Source organism: Coptis chinensis, chromosome 4 (genome assembly GCF_015680905.1).
Source record: "Coptis chinensis isolate HL-2020 chromosome 4, ASM1568090v1, whole genome shotgun sequence".
Classification (NCBI taxonomy): Eukaryota; Viridiplantae; Streptophyta; class Magnoliopsida; order Ranunculales; family Ranunculaceae; genus Coptis; species Coptis chinensis.
In genome coordinates, this window is record NC_141459.1 from 11,453,173 (window position 1) to 11,468,957 (window position 15,785).

General features: G+C 36.2%; 1 protein-coding gene across 1 annotated transcript; it reads left to right on the forward strand.

The window, feature by feature from the left end:
* Positions 1 to 7,564: 7,564 nt before the first annotated feature.
* LOC147501876 (uncharacterized) lies at positions 7,565 to 8,494 on the forward strand. Its single transcript, XM_086604406.1, has 2 exons — positions 7,565 to 7,914; positions 8,233 to 8,494. Exons 1-2 carry the CDS (start codon positions 7,565 to 7,567, stop codon positions 8,492 to 8,494), a joined length of 612 nt encoding a protein of 203 aa, XP_086460532.1.
* The last annotated feature ends 7,291 nt before the right edge of the window (positions 8,495 to 15,785 follow it).

The window sequence follows — 15,785 nt, forward strand, 5'->3', positions numbered from 1 at the left end:
AAACAAATGATTTATCGCGATCCTGAAGCTCAGTCAACGTACCAATGAAGGAGGCATTTACTTTGTAACAGCAGAAGTAATGACAAATCATCAAGAGAGCACAAAATATGGATCTACACTAGACAACGACCTGAAGCAAATAAAGAAAGTCAAATCAAACACTTATAAGTAGAGAGAGATGAACTACGTAAGACTTTATTCAAGTTCACCCACGAAACTTGATACGTAGGCAACTCTTATCCCAAGAAAGAGTGCAGTCATTCCCGATCAACCTCAACATCATGTTATAGGTAGAAACCTATACATCTACATTGGTGTCATCTGTGGGAACTCTTATCCCAAGAAAGAGTGCAACCATTCCCGATCAACCTCAACATCAGGTTATAGGTAGAAACTTATACATCTACAATAATGTATTAATTAATCGATAAAACTATGGTTACAAAAAAATTTCAAGTATTTTTAGCTTTTGGAAACCTAAAGTATTTGCATTATATTTTTATTTTTACGTCTGATAATATCAATATAAAGTGTTAAAGATCATATACTATTATAAGGGTGCAAGATCATGCTGAAAGGCGTAGTAGATCTTTAACATATTTTTATATATATTTTTTGTTAGTGGTGATGCTAAAAGAGTTGTAACATTATTGTAATTAGGAAAACCAATAAAGAGAAGAATAAGGCTGGAAATATAGAGTTAGACTTTAGAGAGAGTACTCATACTCTACCCAGTAGTTCATATATATACTAAACCTACTTTAGGTGTTAAGTTATCCTAATATATAAAAATAGGAAATACTAGATACGGGCATACGGCTCAAGTTCGGCATTCCGAACTGATAGGCGCACGCCTATAGATAACATATAAATTATAGGCGCCCGTATACATACATACTCAACACATTTAAAACGAGTTATATTATGTATAAATTAAACTAAGAAATATGTGTAGTCCAGATTGATATTATATGATTCTTAATTAGCATATGGTAACGTAGTATTTAATCAACCTTTACTTACCAAACACAACGTAATCTATAACCTATATACAACACTACATATTAAGTTGGTCTCATACATACTTCTTATCAATTCATGTAATAAGTGGGATATATATGTATAACACTACTAGGGAACTTTTGAAATTTAGCAAAATTATTAATTTAATTAATACATTGGCCCAAATTGAGACTGGCAAAATATATTGTTTAAGCGCGATAATTAATTTATCGTATATCAATTTAACGAGGTTCTACTGTAACTTCAAGTGATTATTTTAGTACGGCTGCTATTTTAGCAAAACTTTTGTGGTTCACCACTGCTATTATTATTATTACTATTATTATTATTTTTTTAATAGGCTCGAATACCACTAAACTTGTATCACGATTGAAGTTAATTCTAATATTTTTTCCATTGAATATAGTTTTGGGAGGAATTCTTATTGTGGCTTACTTGTATTTTTTTTAGGTTTATTGTGACTTACTAGGGGTAGGAATTTTGAAACAAAATCTACTTTAATCTCGAGACTTGTTTTTGAAAGCCTAGCCACCCCGTCCCTCTCCCCTCTCCCCTCCCCTCCCTCCCCCCCAATTGTCCCATATGTCCCATATCTAATGCAATCGAGAGAGAGAGAGAGAGAGCTCCACTTAAAGTGACTCCAAAGTTATTCCACTACTAAATACAATGAATTAGAAGTTGATTTTTTTTTTTTTGTGGAGATGTTCTCCACACACTAGAGATCATCTTCACAAAAAATTAGTTCATTTGAAGATGTATAACCTTATCAAAAATCGTTTAGAAAATTATGAAATTATTCAACAGCCCATATTTTTTTAATTTCATTACAACTTTTGACAAGATTAACATATTTGATCGAACTGATTTTTTGTGGGGATGCTCTCTATCATGTGATGTACTCCATAAAAAGTTAGCCTTCAATTCATCTTGTAAGTCCACTTTTAGGAGTGCAATAACTTTGGAGTCACTGTGTAACGACCCTACTACCACGTACTCAAACAATGTCACTGTGTAACGACCCTACTACCACGTATGTACTCAAACAATGCCGATACTATCCCCATTTACGTCACCCAAATGCTCGGGTCTAGAGCCTTCCCAACCATGGGTGTGGGTTTAAATCAAAAGGCCTCGACATTAATAAGTGGTAGTTGATCCAATATAACTAGGATTCTAGATGACTTCCTAACCGATGTGGGATTAAACCTAATCCAGGGTGTCACAATTAATCCCACCACCTTAGGAGAGAGTCGTCCCCGACTCTGATACCACTATAACGACCCTACTGCCATGTACTCAAACAATGCCGATATTGTCCCCACTTACGACACCCCTTCCCCCAGTCCAGAGCCTGTCCAACCATGGGTGTGGGATTTTAGCTCAAAAGGCATCGACATTAGTAAGTGGTAGTCGATCCAATATAACCAGGATTCTAGACGACTTCCTAACTTATGTAGGACTAAACCCAATCCAGGGTGTCACACACTATAAATGTCGAATTTTATCCCTAAGGGATTAGACTTGACATTACACCAAATGTGATTAATTGATTGTGATTGAGAGAGGAAGGTGTTTTGATGTTGGTTGGAGATGTTCTTGTACATGGAAAAAGATGCTTACATATCCACACTCTTAAGAGGTCGTGGAATCAATCTCATATGTAGTTCTTAAAGATGACTTGTATAGATGGAAGTCAATGATGTGGAGGTATGGCGGAGTATGGTGGTGGTTTGTGATAAGTGCCAAATTGGGTGATTTGTGATGAGAACAAGTGTGATATAATGTTGATACTGTGTTGATGTCATATGTTGCTTGAAGAGTACGGTTAATGGGGCAATGATTGGAGTGTTGTAGTGAACAAAGATATGGTGCCAACGATCGTAATGATGAGTTTGGCAAGTGATGATGTCATGAGACGAAGTCATGTACTAAGCATCTAGAGTTGAGTCGATTTTGAAAGCCAAACAAGTGTTCGGAGTTGAGTCGACTTAGAATGTGACAAGTATTCGGAATCGAGTCGAGTCATTGGGTGTTGTGGAGTCGTCATCTATTGTAGGCCGATGTCTTGATTGTAGAGTTCGTTGTATACGAGCTGTGTCAGGGTGTCGTGTGCATATCATGTGAGTATCATGTAGAATGTCCCTTACACTTACTATAAGGTGGAGTTTATATAACCATCGCCCTGCCTAAAATATAAAATTCCATATCTAATATCTTAACATTTGAATATTGTTAACAAATAAAGAGTTTAATTTGAAAATGTTTTATGGGATGTATAACTTTAATTTGTTAAGTGTAACATAAAAGAATTGACACCTTCTATCGGGGGAAAAAAAAAACGAAAAAAAGAATTGACACCTTCTATCGGAAAAAAAAAACGAAAAAAAGAATTGACACTTCATTTTCAGTATGGTTGGACCTAGAGTTAATGAAAGCAGCTGTACTAGCAATTTGGAGTTTTGGGTTCTGACCATTTATGTTCTTATGGTAGGTATCCTTTCGGTATCAATCTACACGCTCTGCGAAAAAGTCAAGAGTTCGTATATATCCTTTGAACTCAAACGTTTGAAGTTATGAAGAGAGCATCTAGCCGTCTATGCTATCAATAAGATAGGACCCCTCGGAACTTCTCATGCATTATTGGATTTCTACCTTCGAACAACTTCTCTAACTTGTCTATATTCGATACAAATAATCCTGTTAAGGTTGAAGGCAACCTTCCAACCACATCCCAATTACTATGCCCAATGATTATTATTACAAATTTACAATGAGGTTCATGCATAAACTTGGCGCATATGCTTACTAGACAAATTTTACAGGGAGAATAGCTGCAAATTAAACCGCTTAATAAGCAATTTCTTTAACGAGCAGGTGGATGGTGGACGGGTGAGGAGTAATGACTGTAGACTGCATGAGTTCGACAAAACATTAACTGTGAACAAGTTTTCATGAAATAAATGGAAATTTACAAATATTAACGGTTCCACGGATATTTCAGATACTCATTAGATATATATTCACTGTTAATATATATTCCGAATCTGGTTATAAGGACACATAGAGGAATTTTCAAACCCATTTTTTTTTTATAATCACTCACAAGGACCGGATAGATTTTAAGACAACTATACCCATGACTGACGTGAAATTAAAAACGGCCTAACCTAACCAAAACGAGCCAACATATGTAGTAGTACGTATGAACAATTGTTGTTCATACCTCAACATAATATATGATTAGTAAGAACACATATTAGAGTATGAACAATCATTGTTCATGTTCATACCTATTTGGGATATGAACGATCACTATCCATATCTCAACATGAGCTATAAACAATTATTGTTCATACCTCAATATAATGTATGATTAGTAAGAAAACAGCTATTGGAGTATGAACAATCATTATTCATACATATTTAGAATATGAACAATCACTATTCATACCTCAACATAATGTATGATCAGTACAAACACCTATTGAAGTATTGTTCATACCTGTTTGGGGTATGAATAATCACTGTTCATACCTCAACTTAATGTATAATTAGGAAGAACACATATTGTTCATACATATATATTTGGGGTATGAACAATAATTATTGTTAATACCTCAACATAAACTGTGAACAATCTATGTTTATATCTAAACATAATGTATGAGGTATGTTTACTTATTTAGAGTATGAATAAACATTGTTCATAGATGAGGAGGTATGAATGATAGATATTTAACTAACCTAAATAAACAGGTTAATTAACTCATATTATTATTACCACTTGCAAGTGCACAAAGTCTATTGTAGTAGGTGTGCGAGAACAAGGTCGAACCCACATGGATTGTGATATAGGAATAACTGGATTCTAAAATACTACTTAACCTAATCTGAATATTATGGTTGTTTGTGATTGAAAGAGTGTTTAACTACTACTATTTTAATTATACTATGCAAATTATGAAACTTGTATTAACTATGGATGGTGGAAACACTAAGGCGTTTGATTCCACCTTAGACTCTTGTAGGTTCTCTTAATTCATTGTTTTAAAGTTCTCATGTAAGTACGAGTAGCATGAGGGAAAAGAAACCCTAGCTTCCTCGAATATGTGTTCGTTTAAGCCCTAATATGCATCTATACATGAAGTCGAATTGAATTTCAGCATACAAACATATGAATCCCTAGCAAGAGTTGTCTTATTACGACACAACTCCTCATAGATTCAATATACAATTAAAAGTCATGCTATAATGCTAATGGAATAGTAATCCTACGATTAACTAGTCAATATATGAAATTTAATCATTCAAGATATAATCAATGCAAGTAAACCACTAACATCAGTGTGTGAAAAAATATATAAATCAATTAAAATTGGTTTGAGAGCAGTAACAGCAACATAAAGATATCCTATGCAAGTCTAGGGCTTCACCAAAGCTCTAGCTTTGAGTTTAGTTACTCATAAACATGGTGGAAGAAACAAAGGAACAAGGAAGAGAAATCATCAACAAAACCGTGGTGGTAGGCATTGGCTTCTTCTCCATCAACTCCACTTCTTCTTCTCTAGCAAGCTATCGAACTGTTCTTGAGTTTTTGGGATGGGGCGAGCATCCGAGAGAGCTCTCCACTTCCTTTGTTTATATAGAGATCCCTTAGGGCGTACAAGCCTTGGAATCCCTTTTGGAACCTTTCCTTTCATGTTTGAATCACTTTTGGAACTATCCAAATCTATTTCAAGCGGTGAGTGGCGCGCTGCGAAGGGTCTAGAAAAACACTGTTATTCTGCAAAATTAGAAGGGGGCGTGGGCGCGCTCTGACATAGGCTTATTATAGCGTAGGCATGCTATTACCTCTTGACAACAGTACCTCAACTTTTTGCAGACCTTTATAATGGCATACACATGGTATTTCATATCTCGTTTTGTGTATTCTCTCTGTAATCAAGACGTGAGATTCTCACAACTCCGTAAAGTCCTCAGTCTCAGCCTATTTCTTCGTATTCGCGTTGATTTCTGTAAAACCAAGAAAATAGACTAATCAAATGAACTTATATTAATTAATAAGACAATATAACATAAATATGGGCATACATGTGTAACATTTATGTGTTTATCAATGAACAAAAATGATAGAAATGGTAAAATAATAAGATATTAATTTCAAATCCGGACAATTTGTTTTTAAGAGTTATTTTCCCCCGAAAATTGGGTTTCCGAATTATTTTCACCTGAAAATAGGGTTTGTGATTGATTTCGGGAAAAAAAAAAGTCATTGAGAGTGATTTTGGCCCTGAATTGGCCCTCTAGACCAATTTCTTGATACAGACAACCCTTTATGTAATGGTAATAACTCAAATTTGGTTTGGGTAGTTTTTATGTGTTCTAGGGACATTGATGTTGGTACTTTGATGGTTTTATATCTATACAAGTTGTACAACCTTTTACATACCAAAACTCAATGATTTACCTTACTCACGTGTCTTCGTGTGTATGATTAGAGTAAGGGTTTTCGTTCCAACCTAAATACTAGGATAATGTTACAACTGAAATCTTAGCACCTTCTAGAACCATGTGAGAATGATGTTTGAATTTTTGAACTTTTTATTTTTACTGCCTACAATAACGTAACATGCATGTCACAGTAATTTATGAAACTTTTGTTGGAAAACTAGAGAGAGAGAGAGAGAGAAAGGTAGAGGTTTAATCCTACTCATGCAAGGTCTAACTACATGTTTTTAGAAACAGATCACTACCATCTCAAATCCGTTTTGGGTTCATAGACAATGGCGGAGCCAGGGGGCCTAGCATACACCCTGGCGTACCCTCACCTAGACCCAAAAAAAAAAAAAATTATTAGTTATGGTGCAACTGCATGCAAGTGCTAAGTGGTAACAGTTAAGAGACCCGGACAAAAAAGAAAAAGAAAAGTGCGGTATGTGCTGATGAGAAAGGAAATAAAAGGATGTGCTGACATCATGTGATGTACTTGATGTACAAATATGATTCGATTAAAATGTGCTGATGAGAAAGGAAATAAAAGGATGTGCTGATGTCATGTGATGTACTTGATGTACAAATTTGATTCGGTTAAAGCAAATAGTACCAAAAAAGAAAATAGAAAACCCAATAGTACTTGTGTTCTTCTTTATCTCAGATTTATCCACCCATATATAAACCCAAACACGAAACCATCTTGTATCTATTAAAAAAAAAAAAAAAAAAAAAAAAAAAAAAAAAAAACCCTCACCTACTCTACTTCTCTTTTCCTCCATTCTCGATTACCCTATATTAAAATTTAAGTCTTCTACTTTTTTATCCAAACAAACAACTTTACACCTACCGGTTTTGTAGAGGTAACTAGATAACCCTTATATTATTTAATTTTTTGTCGTCTTTTTGTACTGATTCCTAAACCATATTATTTAGATTTTTATTTGTTTGTGATTTTTATTTTATTTTGTAAACATTATTGGTGGTTTATTTTAATTCGTGCAATTTCAATTAAATTGATTGGTGGTTTATTTTAATTGTTTAAATAGCTATGCTAAAGTATTTGATCAAAGAAAAGTCGTTGCCCGCTCAACCAACTAGTAACACAGATCATGTTGTTAGTGTTGAAGTAGGATCCTCTTCAAAGCGAAGTCACCAAGAAACTGAGGATGGTGGTTTTGAACAACCTACATCAAAGCGGGTTCAACATGGAAATCGTGAAGAACTTGACTTGTCTAGTCTTTCGGGAGACCCTGGATTGAGGAACAAGATTTCAGATTATCATCCTAATGATCGTGACTCAGTGAGAAGAACATATTTGCTTAGGGGTTCTTGCCAGCCTAATCATATTTTTCCTCCAAGGACAATAGGCAAGAGGAACCGTCGCTTTCGGAAAGAGTGGTATGGAGAGTTTAGTTGGTTGGAATATAGTATTCAAAAAGATGTCGCATTTTGTCACTATTGTTATCTCTTTAAATCTTATCAGGGGGCACAAGGAGGCGGAGATGTTTTTTCTTACAAGGGGTTTACTAATTGGGAAAGGAAAACCAAATTAAAATAGCATGTTGGAGGACCAAATAGTGCTCATAATATTGCTTACAGGGCAGCACGAGCATTGCTAAATCAAGAGCAGCATATCGAAACATTTCTTGAGAGACAATCTGACCAAGTTCGAAGGGATTATCGAATACATCTAACTGCAATAACTGATTGCATTAGGTTTCTTTTGAGACAAGGTTTAACTTTCCGTGGCCATGATAAATCAGAGGAGTCGATCAGTAAAGGCAATTTTCTTGAACTTATACGATTTTTGAAAGATTATAACGAAGTCATTAAGAACGTTCTTGATAATGCTTCTAAAAATCAGAAATTGACCTCGCCTGATATACAAAAAGAGATTATGAATGCAGCTGCTGTGGAAACTACAAATGCTATTTTAAAGGATTATGGAAATTCATTGTTTGCTATTTTAGTCGATTAAGCATGTGATATATCAATTAAATAGCAAATGGCAGTTGTTTTGCGTTATGTCGACAAGAAAGGTTGCGTGATTGAGAGATTTTTTGGAGTTGTGCATGTTAAGAAAACTAGTGAAATAACACTTAAAAAGGCAATTGATGAGTTCTTCTCTAAGCATGGGTTAAGCATATCTAGATTGTGTGGACAAGGGTATGATGGGGCCAGCAATATGCAAGTTGATTTGAATGGCCTAAAAACACTTATAATGAAAGAGAATGAGTCTGCATTTTATGTTCATTGTTTCGCTCATCAGCTTCAGTTAGCCCTTGTATCAGTTGCAAAGAACCATGAGTCAATTGCTAACCTTTTAGTGTTCTCTCTAATGTGGTAAATACTGTTGGAGCATCATGTAAGTGACAAGATATGTTACGCAAATCATTGAAGGCTAGAGTTGTTGCAGCCTTACAAAGCGGAGAAATTTCAAGTTGAATCAAAAGACTAGTCTTAAACGATCTGGTGACACTCGATTGGGCTCACACTATTATACACTTCTTGGCATGATAAACAGTTATGGTTCAGTACTTAATGTGCTTGATAATATAGCGGAAGATGGTTCAAGCTCGGAACAAATAGGTGAGGCTTATGGATTATTAAGTTCAGTGCAGCCTTTTGAATTTATCTTAAATTTGCATTTGATGAAAGCGATATTAGGAATTAGCAATGATTTGTCAAAGGCTTTGCAGCGTGAAGACCAAGACATTGTCAATGCTATGGCTCTTGTTAAAATAACAAAGGTATGCTTACAGACGATGAGAGATAATGGGTGGGATAGTCTCCTGATTGAAGTTTCTTCACTATGTGCCAAACATGATGTGGTTGTTCCAAATATGGAAAAGAGGTATGTGGCTCGAGGGAGGTCTTGACGAAGAGCGGAAGGAAACATCAATTTACATTACTATCGTGTTGGATTATTATATCATTGTATTGATTTGCAACTTCAAGAGTTAAACAACCGGTTTAATGAAACAAACATAGAATTACTTCTTTGCATGGCATGTCTTGATCCTTGTGAGTCGTTTGTTGCTTTTGATAAGCAAAAGTTGATCCATTTTGCTCGACTTTATCCCGATGATTTTTCAGAGATAGATCAGATGGAATTAGCATATCAGTTTGAGAATTATATTATTGATGTGCATTCGATACTAAGTTTGGTAAAGTAAACGGAATTAGCAGCCTAGCCAAAATAATGGTTGAGACAAAGAAAGACATTGTGTACCCACTTATGTATTTGTTGATTAAGTTGGCACTGATTTTACCTATTGCTACTACTACTGAGGGCATTTTCTGCTATGAATATCATAAAGAATCGTCTGCGCAATCGGATGGCAGATGAATGATTGAATGATTGTTTAATAACATACATTGAAAAAGAAGTTTTTGATAGCATTGATACCAAGTTGATCTTGCAACGCTTCCAAAAGATGAAGAAGGGTGACAAAAAATAAGGGAACCGAGGACAACTATGAATAAGTATTTGTTTAAATTGAATTATTTTTTCTTTTCTTATTTTTTTATATTACATTTATTCCAATTATTTTATATGATTTTTTTATGTTCGAAATATACTTGTTTTGTGATCGGGTTTGAATTTTTAGTTAAAAAAAAATTAGTGTTTTTTTTTTTTTTTTTTATGGTTTATGGGTGGCTCACCCTCACTTACATTCTGGCTCCGCCACTGTTCATAGACAAACCCAAAAACGGACTTAGGATCGATCCCTAGCAAGATGTATTCATCTCTGAGTCCATCTTACTAGTTATGAGTAGTTGAACTGATATTTCATGTCTGAAATATCATCCCAACTCTTAGATTCATTCTACTCCAGCCGGTCAACTTTAAGAGGATGAATTCACCAATAGCTCACGTACGTGAGGCATCCCATCGCCACAAGGGTAGCTCGCAGGACCTGATCTGGAGCTCTAGGCTCCAAACTTGGTCGGTCTCTGTCATTTTTGTGACAGGTTGCAAATGACTCCTAATTACGTACATAGTGATTTAGAAATCTAAAAACGTAGCATAATCCTCACATGAGCATAATTAACCCTCGACCTTGGGAGGTTTTAGCTCGTGATCATGGGATTGATATGATATGCTAATTATGCTATGATAAATTAATAAAGGAAGAAGAAGAAGAATAGAAAGTACTAATTTTACCTAAAGAAAATGCTGATTTTTATTTTAGAACACAAGTTTCCACCATTAAAGATATTACAAGAACTTAACTAAAGCAAAGAAATGAAAACATGCATGAATATGGAATGAATGCTCTCCATTCCAAAACCAATATATATGAGAGCATTCTCTCTTTTCCTGAAACCACCTCCCACAAATTACTCACATTTATTACAATCTTATCTTCAAATTTAATCATGCCAAAATTAGCATTATTTTGGCACAAAAAGTCTAGTCAAGGTAATTAATACATGCAAGGTGTTAATTTGTGCCAATAATTTGCCACTTTTGTCTTGATTTGCTCCATGATTGATGACTCATCCCATATTGTGAGCCCGCAAAGTGGGTCCACGTGATGTGTCCAGTGGCGGCTCCGCAAGTCGATTTCTGCAAAATTTGGCCTGAGGTAGAGCTTGTCGCACTGATTGTCTAGGCAACTTACTTGCCATAATTTGAGTTCAGGTTCAAAAGGTATGACCTTCGGAAGTTTGATACTTTTATGCACATAATCCCGTTCTTATGCACATAATCCCGTTCTGATTTGGAATCGTCCTGTTGGAGTTCCTAGGCTTTAGACGGACTTCATTTAGCTTTGCATGAGCTAAATCGGAAAGCTTCACGTAGACACATTATTCCTTGCTTAAATACTGGCTTTATCTATATTTTTACATTGGTTGTTTAAACCTGCAAAAGCACGAAAATACAATTATTTCATGATTATTAAACACATAATTAACCAAAGTGTTATGTCTATTCGGGATTTTATATTACAGTTTTGGGTACTTAACAGACATCATGACATAAGTTATAAAAACACGTAAACAAACTCAAAATCGTTATGTCATTTCTAATTGAGGTTTAGATTAAGCAATTTTTTAGTAGATATGACCTCCGCTCATAACTATTTTAAACATTGTCACAAAAAATAAGAACAATCCAAAATTTCTAAACTTAACAAATATAGTATCAAAAATCGTAAAAACGAACGGTCCACAAGTTTCTGATTTAAATACCTTTTTGTCCTAATGTTTAAAGTAGTTAGAAGATTATATGCACAAAAATTAGCCAGACTAAAATTTAGAAATGCCCTAACAATCATGAGGTTGTTCATATATTTTTCTAATATATGTCCCTGAGCTAAACCCCTTCTATTCCCTTTTTTTTTTCAAGCCCATCTGTATTTTGTTTTTGATAAACCCTATCTATTTTATTTTATTTTATTATTTAATTATCCATTAAAACTCATTATTCTTTTAACAGTATGGCCCTGGGAAATAATCTCGCTTCTTTTAAAAAAGTACACCGGAGGGATTCGTTTATCATGATTTTTTTATACCACGCCCCTTTACAAGATGAGTTAAAATCTAATATTTTGTGGATATGATCTCCTAACTATGGATAGATTTTCCACAAAAATTCGGCTCATTTGGAAATCTCTAACCTAATTAAAAATTGTTGGCAACTTTAATTTTGTTTAACGGCCCAGATTTTTTGATTTTGCAATCATCTTTTGACATTGTTAAACATCATCAAATGAGCTGAAATTTTGTGGAGGTGATCTTCATGGTTTGTTGGGCATATCCACAAAAAGTTAGGTTCTAGTTCGTCTTGTGGGTGAAGTTGCGGGCCATGGTATAAATCATGGTAAACGATATATATATATATATATATATCGGTCCAGCTAGGTTGACAAGCGGAATCGAGACAACCATCTTACAGTCGAAATCAAACCGTTGGATCATCCCAAATCCAAATCCGAAACGTTATGCACGAAATTTTGAAATCAAGCACCGACATATATCCATAAATTTACGAAGGGTTTTCTCTCTCCTATTCCTCTTGCCAAATTTGCTCCAAATCCAAACCATTTTCACCTCCAAATTCAACACCTCCAACACAAAATCAAACAATAAATTTTATTTTCTTGATGTTTTAGTTTTATTTTGTTCTCGAAGGTTTTATGTTTTGATGTGGGTATACTTCTCTCTACTCTCCTAAACAGGTGGATCTCTGTTGGATCAGACTTGAAGTTTGATGCACAACGAGACTTGGACGATGTGGGTGCCACATGCATTGAAGGTAGGTACTTATATTTTTAAAAATCATAAGAAATGACACCTTTCAGCTTATAATCAAATAGCTTGCGATTTGTTTGCTTAGTCTTGCTCTAGTAATATGAGTTTATCACTTCATGTAGTTCATTTTCTTTCTTCTGCATATGTATTTAGAAGGTGTTTTGAAATTTTATTTTGTAATGGTAGCTTGTTTGTTGAAAACTTATCGTGTAAATACTAAATTAGTCATTTATGTGTACAAATTAATTTACTTATTACTTTGCAAACTTTTCCAATATAGCATCGTTAAAATATTGAACATTTCTTTTTGTTATGTGACACAGTACATGCTTTGAACAAACTACCTTATTCTAAGATTGATTTGAAGTCGGTTGGTGTCAGGGAAGGGGTATAAGTTCACCGCTAACAATTCTATTCAAAGGTTTCACGATGTAGCCCTAAACTAGTTAAGTTAGAAAACACATAATTGATCTTTAGCTTAAATGGGAGAGCCCTTGGGAGTTAGAGTGCACCTTCACATATCCCAGGTGATGGTGGTTCAAATCCACCAGGATCCTTAATCTTTTTTATGGTGGTTAAAATACTCTCCCAATCATGTATAGCTTTTGAATATTACTTTGCCTCTATGTAAAGTATGTGAACTGCTAGTACCACATGGTGTTAAGTGTGGAAGGCATGCGAGGAGACAAACGTGATAGTGCATGTGGAGTAGTGGACTATTGTGATGATGACTAATGTGTGAAGTAGTAGACTAGTGTGGTGATGACTGGTGTGTTGTAGTGACTGCTACTGCTGCCTTGTTGCCTGCCTACCGCGGCTGGTGTAAGTACCCTCCATTATGCACTACAGTACACGTGTCCACACACCAGGTCGTACCAATCCATCAGCTCGTACCTATCCATCAGAACGTACCAACGATCCAAACCCAGGTCGTCCCCAGCATCAGTCATAGCCATTTATGGAAGCAAATCAATTAGCGCAATCCTAGAGCTCAGTCAACGTAACAATCAAGGAGACATTTACTTTGTAACATCAGAATAATGGCGAATCATCAAGATAGCACACAAGGTGGATCTACACTTCATAACGACCTAGAGCAAATAAGGAAAGTTAGCTCAAGCATCTATAAGTAGAGAGAGATGATCTACGTAAGGCTTTATTCAAGTTTACCCCAAGAAACTTGATACGTAGGCAACTCTTATCCCAAGAAGAGTACAGCCATTCCTTATCAAATAGATCATCAGGTCGTTGTCCCCTAAACACCAAACCTTTACATTGGCGCCGTCTGCTCGGTTCGTTTCCTTAAGAAAAGAACACACACCCTTTTCTCAAGCCCACGAAGCTGGTCAGAAAAACCACCATGGACCCCTCACTTCAAATGTTAGTAGATCAGATGAAGACGTTTCAGAAGGCCTTCATCACGTTACAACAAGAAAACCAAACGATGAGAGAACAAGCCACCTCCAACGCCAACAACGGCACTCCAGACGTAGTGGAGAACAACACCGTCAAAACCCTCACCACCACCACCATTCAAAGGTTAGAAGACTTCGCACAAAGGTTGGAGAAGTTGAACGACAAGACAAGCGCGATCCAAATCGCTTAGAAGATACTCCAGACGTACAAGGCGTCACCATTCACAACTGAAATCAGGGACAAGCAGCCTCCTTCAGAGTTCATCCAACCAAAGTTCCCGCTGTACGATGGTAGCTCGTGGTTCAGCCAAAGACGTAGCTCGTTTCACCCGGACTCTCTACAACGCCCGTGAGTAAGCACGACTAAAGCACAAGCTCTTTCCGGCAAACTGGGGACGAGCTTTAGAATGGTTCTACACGCCACCCTAGTGGTGTCAAAATGGTTTTGGGCGGCTGGCCCGCCCTCAAACAATGAAGCCCTCATGCTTTGAGGGTCGGGCCAGCCCTACCCTCATTTACTTTGAGGGGTCGGGTCGGTCGGGCCAATGCTTAAATCTCGAAGTTTTTACCGCCCCTCAACCCTCCCGGGGGGGTTTGAAGGGCGGGCTAGGGCCAAATGTGAGGGCGGATACTATGTTATACATTTGATTTACAAAATAAATTTAGAAACATTAGTTAAAAATGATAAAATCAAATGCACTTCACAATTAAATTTTCAAACTACTAAAAAAACTTGTTAAAGTTGTATTAGTCAATTAAGATCAATTAAATTCATTTCATAAAATATTATAATGAAATTATAAGATTGGCAAACTTAATAGATAAATGTTTTTTTAAGTGATTTTTAGCATATTAATGTTAAAATGAAATATATTATAAATTTTTTTATTAAAATATGTGTAATAAATGTTGAGGGCCTAATGAGGGCCGGGCTTAAGGGAGGGCTTAAGTTTGAAGTTCAGCCTTACCCTCCCCCTCAAAGGCTTGAATCGGTCGGCCCAAATTTACCTAATGTGTGAGGGCCTCATTTTGAGGGCTTTTTCAGCCCATGGGCCTGGTCGGGGCGGGCGGGCTAAGGGTTTGAGGGCCATTTTGACACCCCTACTCACTCCTGACTCAATCAGCAACTTCGACAAGCTAACTGAGACGTTCGCATCAGAGTTCGTCCACAACAGAAAGAAGCAAGCTAACCTGGACTCCTTGTTTCAACTAAAGCAAGCACATGGCGAGATGATCCGCGTTTTCCTAGGATGTTTCAAAAAGGAGCTCCTCTCAATGGAGCCAGGCTTAAAGGATAGCTTTGCAACTTCTGCATTCACTAACGCTCTCCTGGATGACTCCGACCTAGAAGGATCCCTGATGCACAACAAACCAGAACGCTTAGACGACCTATATCACAGAATTGACAAGTACATAAAGTACGAAGAGTGAAAATAATCAAAAGAAGTTCTCATGATGGCGACAAGCAAGAACCCAAAGAAAATAATCACTACTCGAGCAGCAACAACAACAACAACAACAACAACAAGGTTTCCAGCTCCCACAAGCCCTCTTACACAAAAAGGGAATTCTCCAACTTCTCCAAGACGCCGA